A 15,289-nucleotide genomic window follows, 5' to 3' on the forward strand; every position below is an offset into this window, starting at 1 on the left:
CCAAGGTGGGCAGCACATCTTCTAGGGCCTGAGGCCAGAATCTCCAGAGATGGTGAGCCAACCAAGTGCCTTCCACCATGGATCTGGGCACAGGACCATAAAAGATAGATTCCTTGCCTCCATGGAGCTCTAGGACTATTAGACAAACATGTCCCTTTGGGTGTCAACACCAATTCCTATAGGGTGGAGAGCCCAAAGTTAGCTGTGTTTCACTTGCTCTTGCATCAGCATCCCCCAGTTCTAACCCACACTCCTCTGGTCTCCTTTGGCATCTTGTCCCATTGGTTTTTCTCTCTCTTGTAGGTCTCTCTTCCCTTCAACCTTTGGTCCCTAAAGCTTTCAACCCCCTGCTTCCACCACTGTTCTCTGAAAGACACCAAAATTACCCATAACTTAGGCTTCCTGTGTAGGGCTGCACTAGCTGCTGAACTTTTGTGCAGGGCAACAACCCTCCATGGTCCCCACAAATTCTAGTACTTTCTCTTATTGGGACCCAGTGTTGAGTTTCCTTAATCAGAGAGTGCTTTTTTTTTTTTTTTTTTTTTTTTTTTTAAGATTTTATTCATGAGAGATGCAGAGAGAGAGAGAGAGGCAGAGACATAGGCAGAGGGAGAAGTAAGCTCCCTCTGGGGAGCCTGATGTGGGACTCGATCCCAGGGCCTACCCCCCATCATGACCTGAGCCTAAAGTAGATGCTCAACCACTGAGCCACCCAGGAACCCCACCAGAGAGTTTTGAAGTGGTTCCTAACACCAGCCTCTATCACTCATTTCCATTCCCTGCTGTCTTTTTTGGAGTCCTCCAATCCAATCACACCAGATAGTGTTTGAGTTTCCTCTCCAGCAGCAATGGGAAGAAGATGGGCCCTGCCCCAAAGGGTTCACAGAGAGGCTGAGGACCTTTATGAGACTGCATCTGGAATCTGTTCTCAGAGCAAAGGCTCCACCAGGTCCCAGTGACTTTGGAGAAGTGAGTCGTGTCCAGTCAGTTCCTTTTCTCTCACTCGAGGATCCTTCTCTGATGCAGTGAGCACTGATGGCTAGAAACCAAGACTTGTGGAGGTTCACTGTTACTTGGGGTACACCTCAGAGGAGACCGTCAGGAAGCATCCTTCAGTAGTTCAGTAAGTCTGCGTGGATGTTCTAGGGTCAGATTGCAGTTGATGGAGAGAATGGATAAACCAGAGGTCATTTATAAGCTGGACCTTGAAAAGAGAATTGATTTGTGTAGCAGAGAAAAATCACTCCGTGCAAATCTTCCAGCCACCATCACCGCACCCCTCGTCAAAAGCTCCGGGGAGAGGGGGGTAGAGCCAGGAGGTCGGGAGCCCTCCTGATGGGGCAGAGACTGAGGGGACCATTAGGGTACTGAGGGGGGGCCTGGGTCTCAGGGCTTCTGAAGATGGTGGGTTTTGGTGGGGATCTGAGAAATCTCAGGATTTCTGAGAAGGAAGGGGTGGTTTGAAGGAGGAGTGGGGTTCTCTGAAGAGTGGGGACTGGGAAGAGATGTGGGTTCCTGAGGAAGTGGGGGCATCAGAGTGGAGACCTGTGAGGAGTGAGGACTCTAAGGAGGAGTGGGGGCTCTGCAGGGGAGTAAAGGGCTCTGCGGCGATGTCGGCGGGGGCGGCGGACTCAGACTTGAGGGTCTCTGAGAAGATGCGGGACCTCTCTGAGGAGGGGCAGGGGCTCTGAGGAGACCTGAGGGCCCCAGGAAGGATTAAGGTCCCTAAGCGGGAGTCCTTGCTCTGAGCAGGTGAGGAAGGCGGAGATCTGAGCGGTGGAAGGAGGGTGTGGGGGCGAAGAGCCGTTGCCTCGGCAACTCCCAGCCGAGCCCTGGGCCGTTGAAGTGAGCTGTTAGGGGCGCGTCTGTGGGCGGGGCGCGGCGGCCCGGGCGGTGGCGGGGGGCGTGTCCGTGGGCGGGACGCGGCGGCCCGGGCGGCGGCAATTGGCTGGCGGCGGCGGCGGGGCGTGTCCGTGGGCGGGGCGCGGCGGCCTGGCTGGCGGCGGTTGGCTGGAGGCAGCGGCGAGGGGTGGGGTCTGGGCGCGCGCGCGCACAGCGCGCGGGGGGCGGTGGTTGGCTGCGGCGCCCCTGTGAGCGCTCCAGGCCCGGCGGCACCGAGTCAGCGCTTGCCCGGCCCCGCCGCCCATGGAGTCCCCTCCGCGCCCGCAGCGCCCCGCGCCGCCTCCCCCGGCCCCGCGCCGCCCGCCGCCCGGGCCCCCGCCGGGCCCCGACACAGGCGAGGTCCTGCAGCAGATCATGGCCATCACCGACCAGAGCCTGGAGGAGGCGCAGGCCAGGTGCTGCGCGGGCTCGACGGGGGCGGGGGCCGGGGCCACCCAAAGTGGCGGCAGAGAAGGGGGCGGGCCCAGGGGCCAAGGCCAAGTTGACTGGAGGCTGAGGGGTGAGGAGGGTGCAGGGTGAGAGCGTGAGAGGGGAGATGTGGGGGCTCGGGGAGGGCTGAGGGGGGCGGGTTCTGAGGCCAAAGGGATTTATGAGGTTAAAATGCGACAGCTTGAAAGGCTTATGGGGCTAAGCAGCGGGTGATGGGTTTTAGGGGCCCATCCTGGGGTGAGAGGGATGGGTTTAAGAGGAGTTTGTGAATGGGGAGGTATATGGTGAAAGGCAGTTTTGGGGTTTATGAAATGTAAATGTTAAGAGGAAAGAAGGAAGGTGTAGGGGCTGAGAGATGGGATTTGTGAAGGATGGACAGCTAAATGGATGCATTAGTGAGACTTCTGAGGTGGGAAGTTTTGAGAGAGATGATGGAGAGTGAGTTGTGGGCAGTGGGACTTACGTATGAGGAGATGGGGGTGACTTGGTGTGGGAACCATCAGGAAAAAAGGTTAGTGGAGGAGCTGCTGGGTGGGGGATGGAGGGCCGCCTTTTTATTAACTCAGCAAATATGTATTAGACACTGTGTGGGACACCCAGCCGGGTTGCTGACACAGTCCCTTCTCTCAGACTCTTAGTGTGAGGGAGAGAAAGTAGCAAAAACTAAGTATACATTGTGAGAAAAGCTCTGAGAAAAGGGATGGCATGCTATGGGAAGTCAGGTGTTGAGGACACGGCGCTTTCGGGCCCCCGGGAGCAGGAAAGAGCTGGAAGAGAAAGCAGAGCCAGAGACTTAAAATCCCAAGTTCAGTTTGGGGAGGGGTTGACACCAGACCACACGGGACCCGCAAGTCTTAGGAAGGAGTTTGGATTTTATTTCAATTGCGCTGGGAAAAACCGTAGCAGTTTTAAGACAACCTGTCCTACTTGCTTCCACCCACCACTTGTCAGCCAGCCAGGAACAGTAGAATCGGCTTCACAAGGCAACCCATTGTGTTTGGGGCCTGCTCAAATTATTGGAAAATAGGAAAGGACCAACGTCCTTTTGGAGGATGGGGCCTATTTGGGTGTGAAGGATGGTCCCTGGGGCTGGGACTAGGGTCTGGTGCAGTTGCTAGAGCCCTCTAGTGAGGAGGGGTTATGCCAAAGCCAAGTGAACAGCAGCCACAGGAAGGAGGAGGCAAAGAAAAGATGGATTCAGCATGCGTTTGTTCTTCTCACTTTCCTTTGCTTCTTGTGGATTGTCCATTTTCTGCAGTTTCATAGCCTCTGTCTGGAAAGTTAAGAGTATTATTATCCTCCTCCCTTACTATGTTCATTCTACTTTTTGGAGCACTGTGCTAGGTGCTAGAGAAACCAAGTTGGCTAAGATGTTCTCTGCCCTCTCAGACATCATTGAAAAGTGGGGTGTGTGGGAGACTAATTTATAAGTAGTTGTCATAACAAGGGTGTGCTGACTAGAGGTGATTCCTGGCACCAGGGGAAAAAAGAGATGGGCCTAGAGAGGGGGTGCCCTGTGTGATACCCTGTCTGCTAGACTTGTCTGAGAGCAGGGGCTTTGTCTTATTTTCCTTTGTATTCCCAGGACTGTGCACAATGCCTGGCACCTATCATGTAGTAAAGTTTGTGGCACTTCAGATTCTGGAAGGATTAGGAGGAGCTGGGGAGAGGGAAATGGGCTCTTCACACCCAGGAATCAGAGACAGTGCTTTGGGTGTTTGTGGAGCTCCCTGAGTTCTTTCTGTTCTAGATAGGGAGCTGCTTAAGGAGTGAGCTCTGCTCAGGTGTGGCCTTCCTCAAGCATCTGTCACCCTATTACAACCCCAAGGTGCACTCTTCTTACAGCAATCCAGTACTCCCCTAGATAGACTTTAGAATGGTGTGCAGTCAATGACCTCTTCCTTGCTATTCTTGAAGACAGCTTTTTCTTTTTCTTTTAAGGCTAGGACATTGAATAGTGGGGCATTATACATGCATGACAACGTGGTTGTTAGGTAGCTGGTTCCTGGTTTCTTTTTGAGGTAGAAAGGCCTCTGGGGCTTTTATTTTGAGACTTAGAAGCTTCAGATCTGCCCCCCTTCTTTGGATATAGCTCTAAAAGCCACCCAAGTTCAGACAACAGTCTTCAGTCCTCAGGTGGATCACTTACTCCACTCCAGGTAGATAGCTTGGGTGGGTCTTTTCCTCATAGTAAAACTTTGCAGCCTGGTAGATTATCAACCTGGGAGGGGGAGCAGATTGTGTCTGTCCTGATCAACCGACTGGGTGAGGCTTTTGCAAGTCTTTCTGCCCCTGCCCTTTCTTGGTGCACCCTGACCCCTTCATAGCCCTGGAGTCAGTTTAGCTTAACTGTCTAGCAAGAAAGAATTTTTCATCTCACATTCAAGGCCCTTTCAAACTATTTTGTCACCGTAAGTGTGCTTAAAGAGGGAAAGCATGGGGATCCCTGGGTGGCGCAGCGGTTTGGCGCCTGCCTTTGGCCCAGGGCGCGATCCTGGAGACCCAGGATCGAATCCCACATCAGGCTCCCGGTGCATGGAGCCTGCTTCCCCCTCTGCCTGTGTCTCTGCCTCTCTCTCTCTCTCTCTCTCTCTGTGACTATCATAAATAAATAAATAAATAAATAAATAAATAAATAAATAAATAAAAAGAGGGAAAGCATACCTATTCTCCTTAAACAAGAATTCTTACTTGCACCTTTCTGCATTATTTGGAAGGCATCTCCAAGTGCTTGTGCATGATTCATTTTGTCATGATAGTCTTGGAATAGTGAACTGTATATTGTTCTTCCTTTGGGCTACACAGTGGACTGACTGTAAGGGACTTTGGAATATTTCACTTTAGTTTAGATTCAGCCCAAGTCAGCTGAAGACTTCCTATGTGAGGGATAAGCAGTCTTCTTGAATGATCTTCTGACCTTCAGCTATACCCTAAGCTCTTCCTGGAGAAGGTACAGTTCTGCATTTTCTGATTTGGAACCATTCCCTGATGATGAGCTCATCCATTTCTTGTATGAGACAAGTCAGGCAGGAAATTTTATCTCATTTGCCAAGGATTGTCTGAGTATTTTGCTCTATCATGCATAGCCTTGTTTTTTTATAATAATAAATTTTACAACATTTTACAGTTTCTGCATAGTTTATTTGATCTGCTTCTTTGACTACCTTTATGAGAAGTTTAGGAGGGTTATTAGACTAGAGTTGAGGACTCCTCTGTCAAAACTGCCAGGCTCAAAGTTCTTCCCTCCTCCCAAGGTTCTTAATGAGTGTATGAGTCATAAAAATCTGTTGTAAGCTCTGGGCCCTCCCTCACTTCCCACCCCCTTGGAGATCCTCAGCTTCAAGTGCTCCACAGCCTGGAAGCTGCCTCTCATCAAAGGCTGGTAGACTCATTTTTTGTCCAGTAGTAATATTTCTAAGAAATTAGTATGAGAACTCTAGAACTGAGGGGTAGATTTTGGAAACCTGGTAGAGAAAGGAAGTAGAATGGTAACAGTGTTATCTGGAGATCCATACTCCACACCTGATGTTCTGGGAGAGCAGCTGAAAAAGACTTGTCTTCAAGTTGTTCTGCATGTTGGAATGACAGGTGAGTTGTGCTGTGTGTTGCTGGATTGGCAGATTTCACTGTAGTGGTCACCCTTTGCTTACAGGTACACACTGATTCACACTTGAATTTGGTAGCCACTCACTGTATGTCTTTTCTTTAAAAAAAATTTTTTTTTTATTTATTAAGAATGACAGAGAGTGAGGGAGAGCATGAAGGAAAGGAGAGACAGAGGGAGAGGGAGAGGCAAACTTCCTGCTGAGCAGGGATTCCGATGTGGGGCTTGATCCCAGGACTCCGGGATCATGACCTGAGCTGAAGGCAGATTCTTAACCAACTGAGCCACCCAGGTGCTCCACTATATGTCTTTTTAAGTTAAAATGAATTAAAATTAAATACTCAGTTCTCAGTTGCACTAGCTACATGTCAAGTGCTCAGTAGCCACACGTGACTAGCGGCTACCATATTATCACAGATAGAGAACATTTCCATAATTGTAGAAAATACTGGACAGTGGTGCTTTAGAGCAGTTCTCTGGCTGGACATGCAGCAAATTTCTGTGGGAATCTTATTGCAATGCAAGTTCTGATGTAGCAGGTACGGGTGGGGCCTAATGGGGCCCAAGAATCCACATTTCTAACAGGCTCCCGAAGGTGCCAATGCTGATGATCCCAAACCACACTTGGAGACATCAGGCTCTCAAAAGTGGAGATAATAGCATCCCTTTTATTTAAATTTTCATGAGTCAGTTCACCTAGTAGTTGGTTAATGTGACAAATGAAACTTATCTTCTTGAAGCCTGAGTTGTGTTTGCAGTCATAATAGGTTTTAAGTTAATCACAAGGGTCACTTATTAACATTGTTTTGCTTACTTAATTTAGGAAGAAAATTATAAATGAAAAAATAAAATTCAAAAAATCGTTGATTTTTTTTCTCTTAATGAAAATCTTGGCTTGAGGCCACAAGACCCTGTTGTTTCAGGGTCTGTTTACATTTTTTTAAATTAATTAATTAATTAATTAATTAATTTATTTATTTATTTATTTATTTATTTATTCATGATAGACACAGAGAGAGAGAGAGAGAGAAGCAGAGAGGCAGAGACACAAGCAGGCTCCATGTAGGGAGCCCGACATGGGACTTGATCCTGGGTCTCCAGGATCACGCCGTGGGCCAAAGGCAGGTGCTAAACCGCTGAGCCACCGAGGGAACCCCTGTTTACATTTTTAATCTAAAAAAATCAGATTGTGGAAGTTTCAAGGTTGTTTCTATATTTCCTTTATAGTGTCTATGAAACCACAGCCTAACATTGTGTTTATATAACTTGAATGCAATAGAAAATGACTGCTGGGGAATGGGAATAGGTTTTAAGGAAAAAACCCTTTATATATAGTGAATAAAGGGATGATGGATAATGATTACTGTCATAACTGTTTAGGAGCAAGCAATGTGGTATATGGGGTGGTATGCTTGAAACTAAAAAGATTATATTTAGAAGTTCACTTTTAGGGGGAGTGCCGGTGGCCCAGTGGTTTAATGCTGCCTTCAGCCCAGGGTCTGATCCTGGGGACCTGGGATCGAGTCCCATGTCGGGCTCCCTGCATGGAGCCTGATTCTCCCTCTGCCTGTGTCTCTGCCTCTCTCTCTCTCTCTCTCTCTCTCTCTCTCTCTCTGTCATGAATAAATAAATAGAATCTTTAAAAAAAAATAGAAGTTCACTTTTAGGCAGCATAATAGGTATGACAAGGGCAGTCATAGCTTTTCTTAGGAAGAAAAAGTTTCTCTGAATTTCCTTTTTAACTTGATTTTTACATGTGAAACATGTTAGATACTTTCTAGGAGTAGAAATTTACATGACTGACTTAATTCCTCCAGTATTTCTGCAGATTAACATTGCCTGTAATACAGACTAAATTCTAATTATTAAAGGGAGATGATCTGGCTTTGACTGTCCTTAGAACTTACTCAAGTAGCAATGCATAAACTGTCAACTGAATGGTGTGCCCCTTTTCTAAAAGTCTGTGTCCCCATATTTAGGACTTCAGTTCTGGAATGCATGTCAGTGAGCATTCAGCTTTCAGCATGCCTATTCAAAGTATGTGGGGAGTCAGAGAAGGAATTTATGGTTTGGAATTTCCCCAAAGCTAGATAGTATTAGCAAGATAAGGTCTACTAGTCCAAACCTAGGAAGTAGAATTAAAGTTAAATTTTTTCTTTTCATCATCCTTAGAAAGGTTTGTTAGATCCCAGTCAACTTAGTGCCACCACTCTGTTCTTAGCCTGCTTATAGGTTTTAGCTTTGCTCTTAGGGTTAACATGCTTAGCTTAGCTTGGCTTGGTCTAGTGCCAAAAGGAAAGTCTTGTGGTCTTTGGAATGTTTTTCCTAAGAGTTGGATTTTGTTGGTTTTAATACAGTTTCCTAAAGCTATCTAAAATCTAGCTAGGGTCACAGCAAAATCCCTTTTGAAGTAGTTTTATTAAGTAAAGCAACATGCAGTGTTTTAGAAAAGTTTCACAAATAAGTAAGTACCCCTCTTTCATTTTAGTGACAGTTACTGAGTGCCTCTGTCAACACAGTGGTTGATGATAATGAAAACAATGGGGACACAGGGAGTTGGTTAAGTGTCTGCCTTTGGCTCAGGTCATGATCTCAGGATCCTGGGATCAAGCCCCACATTAGGCTCCCTGCTCAGCAGCGGAGTCTGCTTCTCCCTCTCCCTCTGCTATGCTCCTTGCTTGGCTCGCTTGCTCTCTCTCTCTCTCTGTCAAGTAAATAAATAAAACTTTTTAAAAATAATGAAAACAATAATGCTTTCCTTCATTTAAACTTCCCAATAACCCTAGAAAGTGGGTGGTTCTTCACATAGTTTCTAGATGAAGAGCTGGACCTGAGTAAGAACTTGCTTGAAGTTGGACAACTAGGAAGTGGTTGGACAGAGGTTTGACTCTGTTCTCTGAAACGCTGGTGCTGACTTGCCACCTTCCCTGATTTTCCCAGAGATTGCCACCACCCCCACACCTGGTTTACTAGACTATGACGTCACTTCGTGCTCATAGGAGCTAGAAGGTGATCATATGAGAACCTGGACAGTTGGGATAAAGCTAAAGATGTTTTTAAATTTTCATTCTTACAGATTTAATCTCATTTACTCAGTAAAACTTCGTTTTGTGCCAGGCCCGGGGATGCAGCAATGATTCCCGAAAGCTCACGGTTTCAGAAACAGCAGACATAGGAGAGTGCTATGGTGGCGGGGCGGCGGGGGGGGGATTAGGGGGGTGGGCAGAGAAAGTGTGACAAGGAATTAGTCAAGATTGAGGGAGGCCACCTGGCAGCAAGATGAGTGTGGATGCTAAGACCCTAGAATCTAGCTAAATGAGGCGGGGGGACACGAGCATGCCCCAAAGAGATGACCATGCATCTGGACGCAAAGTTTTGCCCAGGCAGAAAAAGAAGGCACCACAGTCTTGGCTGGGGCAAGCATGTGTGCATGGAAGGCAGGAGGCATGAAGACATGCAATGTGGCTCCATCAGGCACAGTGGAGGGCACAGCTTTCAAAGGGGAACTCAGATGGGGTGACTGCTTGCCTTAGCTGCTGTCTAATGGAGCATGGCCTTGAATTCCTTGCTAAGCAAGGAGTGAGCATAAAGTTTATTCTGTTCCTTGTATAAGTACTTCTCAAAGTATTCAAACCTTTCTAAGGTATTGGTCCTGGTCCAAAGAAAGCTCAATAGTTATTACCTCCTGTCTACCATCTATTCTTCAGAAATGTCTTGAGACACTCATTTATAACCTGTTTTTCAGATTGAGCCCTCTAGGGGTTTGAGGGCTCATGTTCTTTCAAACTAAAGCAGTTTTCCCTTTTTTTCCATAACCCCCTCCTGCCCAATTCCAGTGTCCTTTGGCCATTATCCTTTTTGATCTTATTTCTCTCTTCTCATGCAGCACTATTAAACCCCTTAACACTTTTCCTCATTCCTAGAGTGGATGAATGCCCACTGTGTCCTCGGCTTTATTTTTTTTAATTTTTTTTAAATTTTATTTATTTATGATAGTCACAGAGAGAGACAGAGAGAGAGAGGCAGAGACACAGGCAGAGGGAGAAGCAGGCTCCATGCAGGGAGCCCGACATGGGATTCGATCCCGGGTCTCCAGGATCGCGCCCTGGGCCAAAGGCAGACGCTAAACCGCTGCGCCACCCAGGGATCCCCTGTCCCGGGCTTTAGAAAGAGACCAAGACGAGGGGCTTCCAACAGACCTCTGTGGTTCTCTTGGCTTCTGCTACCTTCTTTGATGGTGCAACCCAGCGGTTCTCACCCCAATTTTTGACTTCTCTATTTGTCCAAGTTTAAGTCTGGAGACATCAGAACTCTGCCTTCAAACTTTTTGTTTCTATTCTCTGCCATTTTGACATCTCTAGCTTCTACCTCTTCTTCAGTTCAACGAGTCTTTGCTCAGCTAGTGTGCCAAGTATGGTATGGGCCTAGAGTTTCTGAAACCAGTAAGTTGAGGCCTTCCTCATGCCCAGACCAGTCATAGTAAATGCTTTAAAGGGAACAGGGGAAGGAGTAAGGACTCCAGAAAAAAAAAAAAAAAAAGGAGTAAGGACTCCAGAATGGGGCAAGCCACCCATCAGAGTCTTACACTTGCCTGGGTGCTTAGTTGGTTAGGCGTCTGACTCTTGATCTCAGCTCAGGTCTTGATCTCAGGGTTGTGAGTTCAACCCCCATATTGGGCTACATGCTGGGCCTGGAGTCTACTTAAGGAAAGGAAAAGGAGGAAAGGAGGAAGAGGGGAAGACTTTGCTGTACATAACATGACTGTGAGGCAGGAAAGAAGGTCCATAATGCTCCAGCTGTCTAGCAGAAATTAAGTAATAATTCTTATGAACATTAGAGCAGCATGGTAAATAAATAAATAACATGATTAAACATCTTTTATTGGGGGACCCCTGGGTGGCTCAGTGGTTTAGCACCTGCCTTTGGCCCAGGGCATGATCCTGGGGTCCTGGGATTGAGTCCCATGTCGGACTCCTGGCATGCGCCTGCTTCTCCCTCTGCCTGTGTTCTGCCCTTCTCTCTCTCTCTGTCTTTCTCTCTGTGTCTATCATGAATAAATAAATAAGATATTTAAAAAATAAAAAAATAAACACCTTTTATTTTAGCACCTCCTGCATTTCTTTACTCTCCTTTATGATCAAAGAGTTTGTGGTTGGCTGCTTCCACTTACCCTCCTCCACTCATTCTATCCCACCCTTCTCCTCCCTCTGCTGAGTCACTAGTGACCTCCATGTTGCTAATTCCATGGTCTCTTCTGGGTTCTTCTCTTGCTTAGCCTCTAAGAAGCATTTCTCACAGATTGCTCTTCTCTCCTTGAAACTCTTTTCTTGGTTTCTCCTCAGTGGCAGTTCAGTCCCAGTCTCTTCTGTAGGCTTTTCTTGACTTCTATAAGTCCATGGGTCTGGGGCCTGGACCTCTCTCTATGTACACTCTCTTGTGGCGATTTCCTCAAGTCTTGTGACCTAAAGTGCCATCTCTATGCCCAAGACTCCCCATCTTTTTATTGCTTATCTCCAACGTTGAGTCCATGTCCATGTGCTTGGCTACCTACCTCATACCTCCTTTTGGATAGCTCATAGGTATCTCAAGTTAACCTGATCAAAGCACAGCTCTGTTTTCCAGACCCTTCTTCCCTAAACCTGCTGCCCTCCAGTCACCCCTATAGTAGTTAATGATATCTCCTTTCATTGGGTTGCTCAGGCCTAAAACTAGTAGTTATTCTTGAATCTCCTTTGTCCCCAAAATCTCACACCACATTATCAGGAGGTCCTGTTGATTCCATCACAGAAGTCAAAGATCTATCTACCTTCTTTTCCTTTTTTTATTAAGTAGGCATCACGCCCAATATGGTACTCAAATTTAGGATGTCAAGGTCAAGTCGCATACTCTACTGACTGGGCCAGCCAGGTGCCCCAAGATGTATCTACTTTTTGTCTACTTCCATAACTCTAAGCCAGCAGCATTTCTGGACCATTCCAGCTATAGTAGCCTCCAGACTGTGTTCCTGGTTCCACCCCTTGCCTTCCATTTTGGTCTCAGAGCAGCCACAGTGATCTTTTAAAAATGCAACTTAAAAAAAAAAAAGGCAATTCAAGGGGCTCCTGGCTGGGTCAGTGGTTTAGCGTCTGCCTTTGGCTCAGGGCATGATCCCAGGATCCTGGGATGGAGTCCTGCATCGGGTTCCCTACAGGGAGCCTGCTTCCCCCTCTGCCTATGTCTCTGCCTCTCTGTCTCTCATGAATAAATAAATAAAATCTTTAAAAATAAATAAATAAGGATACCTGGGTGTCTCAGTGGTTGAGCATCTGCCTTTGGCTCAGGGCATGATCCTTGGATCCTGGATCAAGTCCCACATCAGGCTCCCTGTGAGAAGACTGCTTCTCCGTCTGCCTGTGTCTCTGCCTCTGTGTGTGTGTGTGTGTGTGTGTGTGTCTCATGAATAGGTGAATAAATCTTTAAAATAAATAAAATGCAATTCACTTAAAGATAAGTAAATAGATCAATGGAATAGAGTTGAAAATGCAGAAATGAACTCACATATATATGACCAATTGATTTTCTACAAGGGTGCCAAAACCATTCAGTGGGGAAGGAATAGTCCCTTCAACAAATGGTCTGGAAAAACTGGATCTGCACATGCAAAAGAATGACTTTGAACCCTTAACTAACATCATATACAAAAGTAACTCAAATGGATCAAATACCTAAGTGTAAGATCTAATCCTGTAATACTCTTAGAAGGAAACACAGGCATAAATCTTCGTAACCTTGAATTAAGCAATAGGTTTTTAGATATGATGCCTAAAGCACTAGCACCAAAATAAAGAATAGATAAATTGGATTTCATTAAAATGAAAAACTTGGGCAGCCCGGGTGGCTCAGTGGTTTAGTGCCGCCTTCAGCCCACGGCGTGATCCCAGAGACCCGGGATCGAGTCCCACATCAGGCTCCCTGCATGGAGCCTGCTTCTCCCTCTACCTGTGTCTCTGCCCCTCTCTCTCTCTCTCTCTCTCTCTCTGTCTCTCATAAATAAATAAACTCTTAAAAAAAAAAAAGAAAGAAAAACTTCAGTGCTTCAAAGGACACTATCAAGAAAGTAAAAACAACTCACATAATGGGAGAAGAGATTTGCAAGTCATGTATTTGATAAGAGTCTAGCTAGTATCCAGAATATATAAAGAACTCTTACAATTCAACAATAAAAAGACAACCCCATTGAAGAATGAGCAAAGTATTTAAGTATTTGAATAGACATTTCCCCAGAAAAGAAGAATGACTGATAAACACATGAAAAAATGTTCAGTATCATTAGTCTTTAGAGAAATGAAAACCAAAACCACAATGAGCTACTATCTCAACACCCACTGTTGTGGCTATAATGAAAAAGACAATAGCAAGTGTTGGTGAGGATATGGAGCAATTGGAACCCTCATAGCCACTGAATTGTATGTGTGCTTTTAAGAGTGAATTTTATGGTATATGAATTACATCTCAAAAAAATCAACACTAATTAAAAAAATCTAATTTATGTCATGTGATAACTACTCTGTAAAATCTCCATTGCTCCCTGTAATGGTTTTCTGTTGCCACTGTAACAAATAATAGCAGCTTTAAAAAGCACACATTTATTTATTGTCTTCCATTTCTGTAGGTTATAAGTACAACATGAGTCTCTCTGGGCTAACATCAAGGTTTTCAAAGGGCTGCCTTTCTACTGTAGGCAATAGAGGAAGAGTCCATTTCCAGCTTGTTGATGCCAACTGCATTCCTTGGCTTGTCCTTTCTTCCTCCATCTTCAGGGCCAACAGTATAGTGTCTCCATGTCACCATCTCTCTCTGACCATAGCTAGAAGAAGTTGTCCACTTTTAAGGACTTGTGTGATTAGATTGGGCCCATCTAAGTAATCCAGGATGATCTCCCCAACTCAGGATCCTTAACCTTAATCACACCCACAGAGTTCTTTTTTCCCTTGGAACTTGCTCTGAGGATCAGCACATGGACATCTTGGGGAGCCATTCTTCTGCAGACCACTGTTCTCATCACAGGCAAACAAAAGCCAGAGTAATTCCCCTGACTGCCAAGTCTCTTCTAGGTGGCCCCTTGTCTAACTTTACCTCATGGCTCTCTCCCTCACCCTTTACAGCATCCTGGGCTCTTAAAAAGCCAAGTGTGTTGGGATGCCTGGGTGACTCAGTGGTTGAGCATCTGCCTTTGGCTCAGGTCATGATCCCGGGGTCCTGGATCAAGTCCCGCATCCGGCTCTGTGCCAGGAGCCTGCTTCTCCCTCTGCCTGTGTCTCTGCCTTTCTCTCTGTGCCTCTCATGAATGAATAAATAAAATCTTAAAAAAAAAAAAAAAAAAGCCGGGCAGCCCTGGTGGTGCAGCGGTTTGGCGCTGCCTGCAGTCTGGGGTGTGATCCTGGCGTCCCGGGATCGAGTCCCACATCGGGCTTCCTGCATGGAGTCTGCTTCACCCTCTGCCTGTGTCTCTGCCTCTCTCTTCCTCTCTCTGAATGAATAAATAAATAATTAAAAAAAAAAAGCCAAGTGTATTCTCACTTTGCCTTTGCACTGGCTATTTCCTCTACCTAAATTATTACTCTCTTCAGCTTGTCTTTTCCTGCCTGACTTTACCTTGTCATTCCAGTCTCAGGTTTGATGTCACATCAGACACATGCAAACTCTAATAAACCTAGCCATCACTCTGGTTTGTTGCCACAAAGCACCTGCCATGGCTCATGGTTGTCTTGTTTGTGTTTGTGTTTGGTGTCTCTCACTCCCTCTGTCTTAACTACCACATGGGTAGGCACCTTATCTGTCTGTACCTGTGACACTAGAATGATATATGGCACATGGTGCCCGTTCAGTAAACAGCTACTAAATTAATGTCTCATGACACTGGGGTAGGATGGCTGGGGTTTCTGCTTATGCATCAAAGTGCTGCTACAGGGCAATAGTGTGAACACAGACCTTGAAAGTTTATAGCTCTTGATGACTTACGTGCATTATTTAAATTTGCTTTGTTTAAAATTCTACATGTAGGGACGCCTGGGTGGCTCAGTGGTTGAGCATCTGCTTTCTGCTTAGGACATGATCCCGGATCCCGGGATTGAGTCTCACGTTGGGCTTCCTGCAGGGGAGTCTGCTTCTCCCTCTACCTATGTCTCTGACTCTCTTTCTATGTCTCTCATGAATAAATAAATAAATAAATCTTTAAAAATAAAAATAAAATTCTACATATAAAGGCAAATGTTTTGAGTATTTGTATATTGCTCTTTGAATTTTGCAAAATGGAATTTGTATGAAATGCTTCTGTACTGTAACTTCAGAAGAGTGACTTTTTGTTTTAAAGAT

At 46.0% G+C, this 15,289-nt stretch overlaps 1 protein-coding gene across 3 annotated transcripts in view; it reads left to right on the forward strand.

The window, feature by feature from the left end:
• Positions 1 to 2,086: 2,086 nt before the first annotated feature.
• PBX4 (PBX homeobox 4) overlaps positions 2,087 to 15,289 on the forward strand; it is a 37,583-nt gene continuing 24,380 nt past the window's right edge. For 2 of the 3 annotated variants that reach the window (XM_072721110.1, XM_072721112.1), the window contains exon 1: positions 2,087 to 2,297. In XM_072721110.1, coding sequence (XP_072577211.1) covers positions 2,146 to 2,297 — 152 coding nt within the window. In that variant the 5' untranslated portion in view covers positions 2,087 to 2,145. Of the gene's footprint in view, positions 2,298 to 2,815; positions 5,920 to 15,289 lie in introns of those variants that run through there. The other variant, XM_072721111.1, reaches the window with a different exon arrangement.

The sequence above is a fragment of the Vulpes vulpes genome, chromosome 9 (assembly GCF_048418805.1).
Source record: "Vulpes vulpes isolate BD-2025 chromosome 9, VulVul3, whole genome shotgun sequence".
Classification (NCBI taxonomy): domain Eukaryota; kingdom Metazoa; phylum Chordata; class Mammalia; order Carnivora; family Canidae; genus Vulpes; species Vulpes vulpes.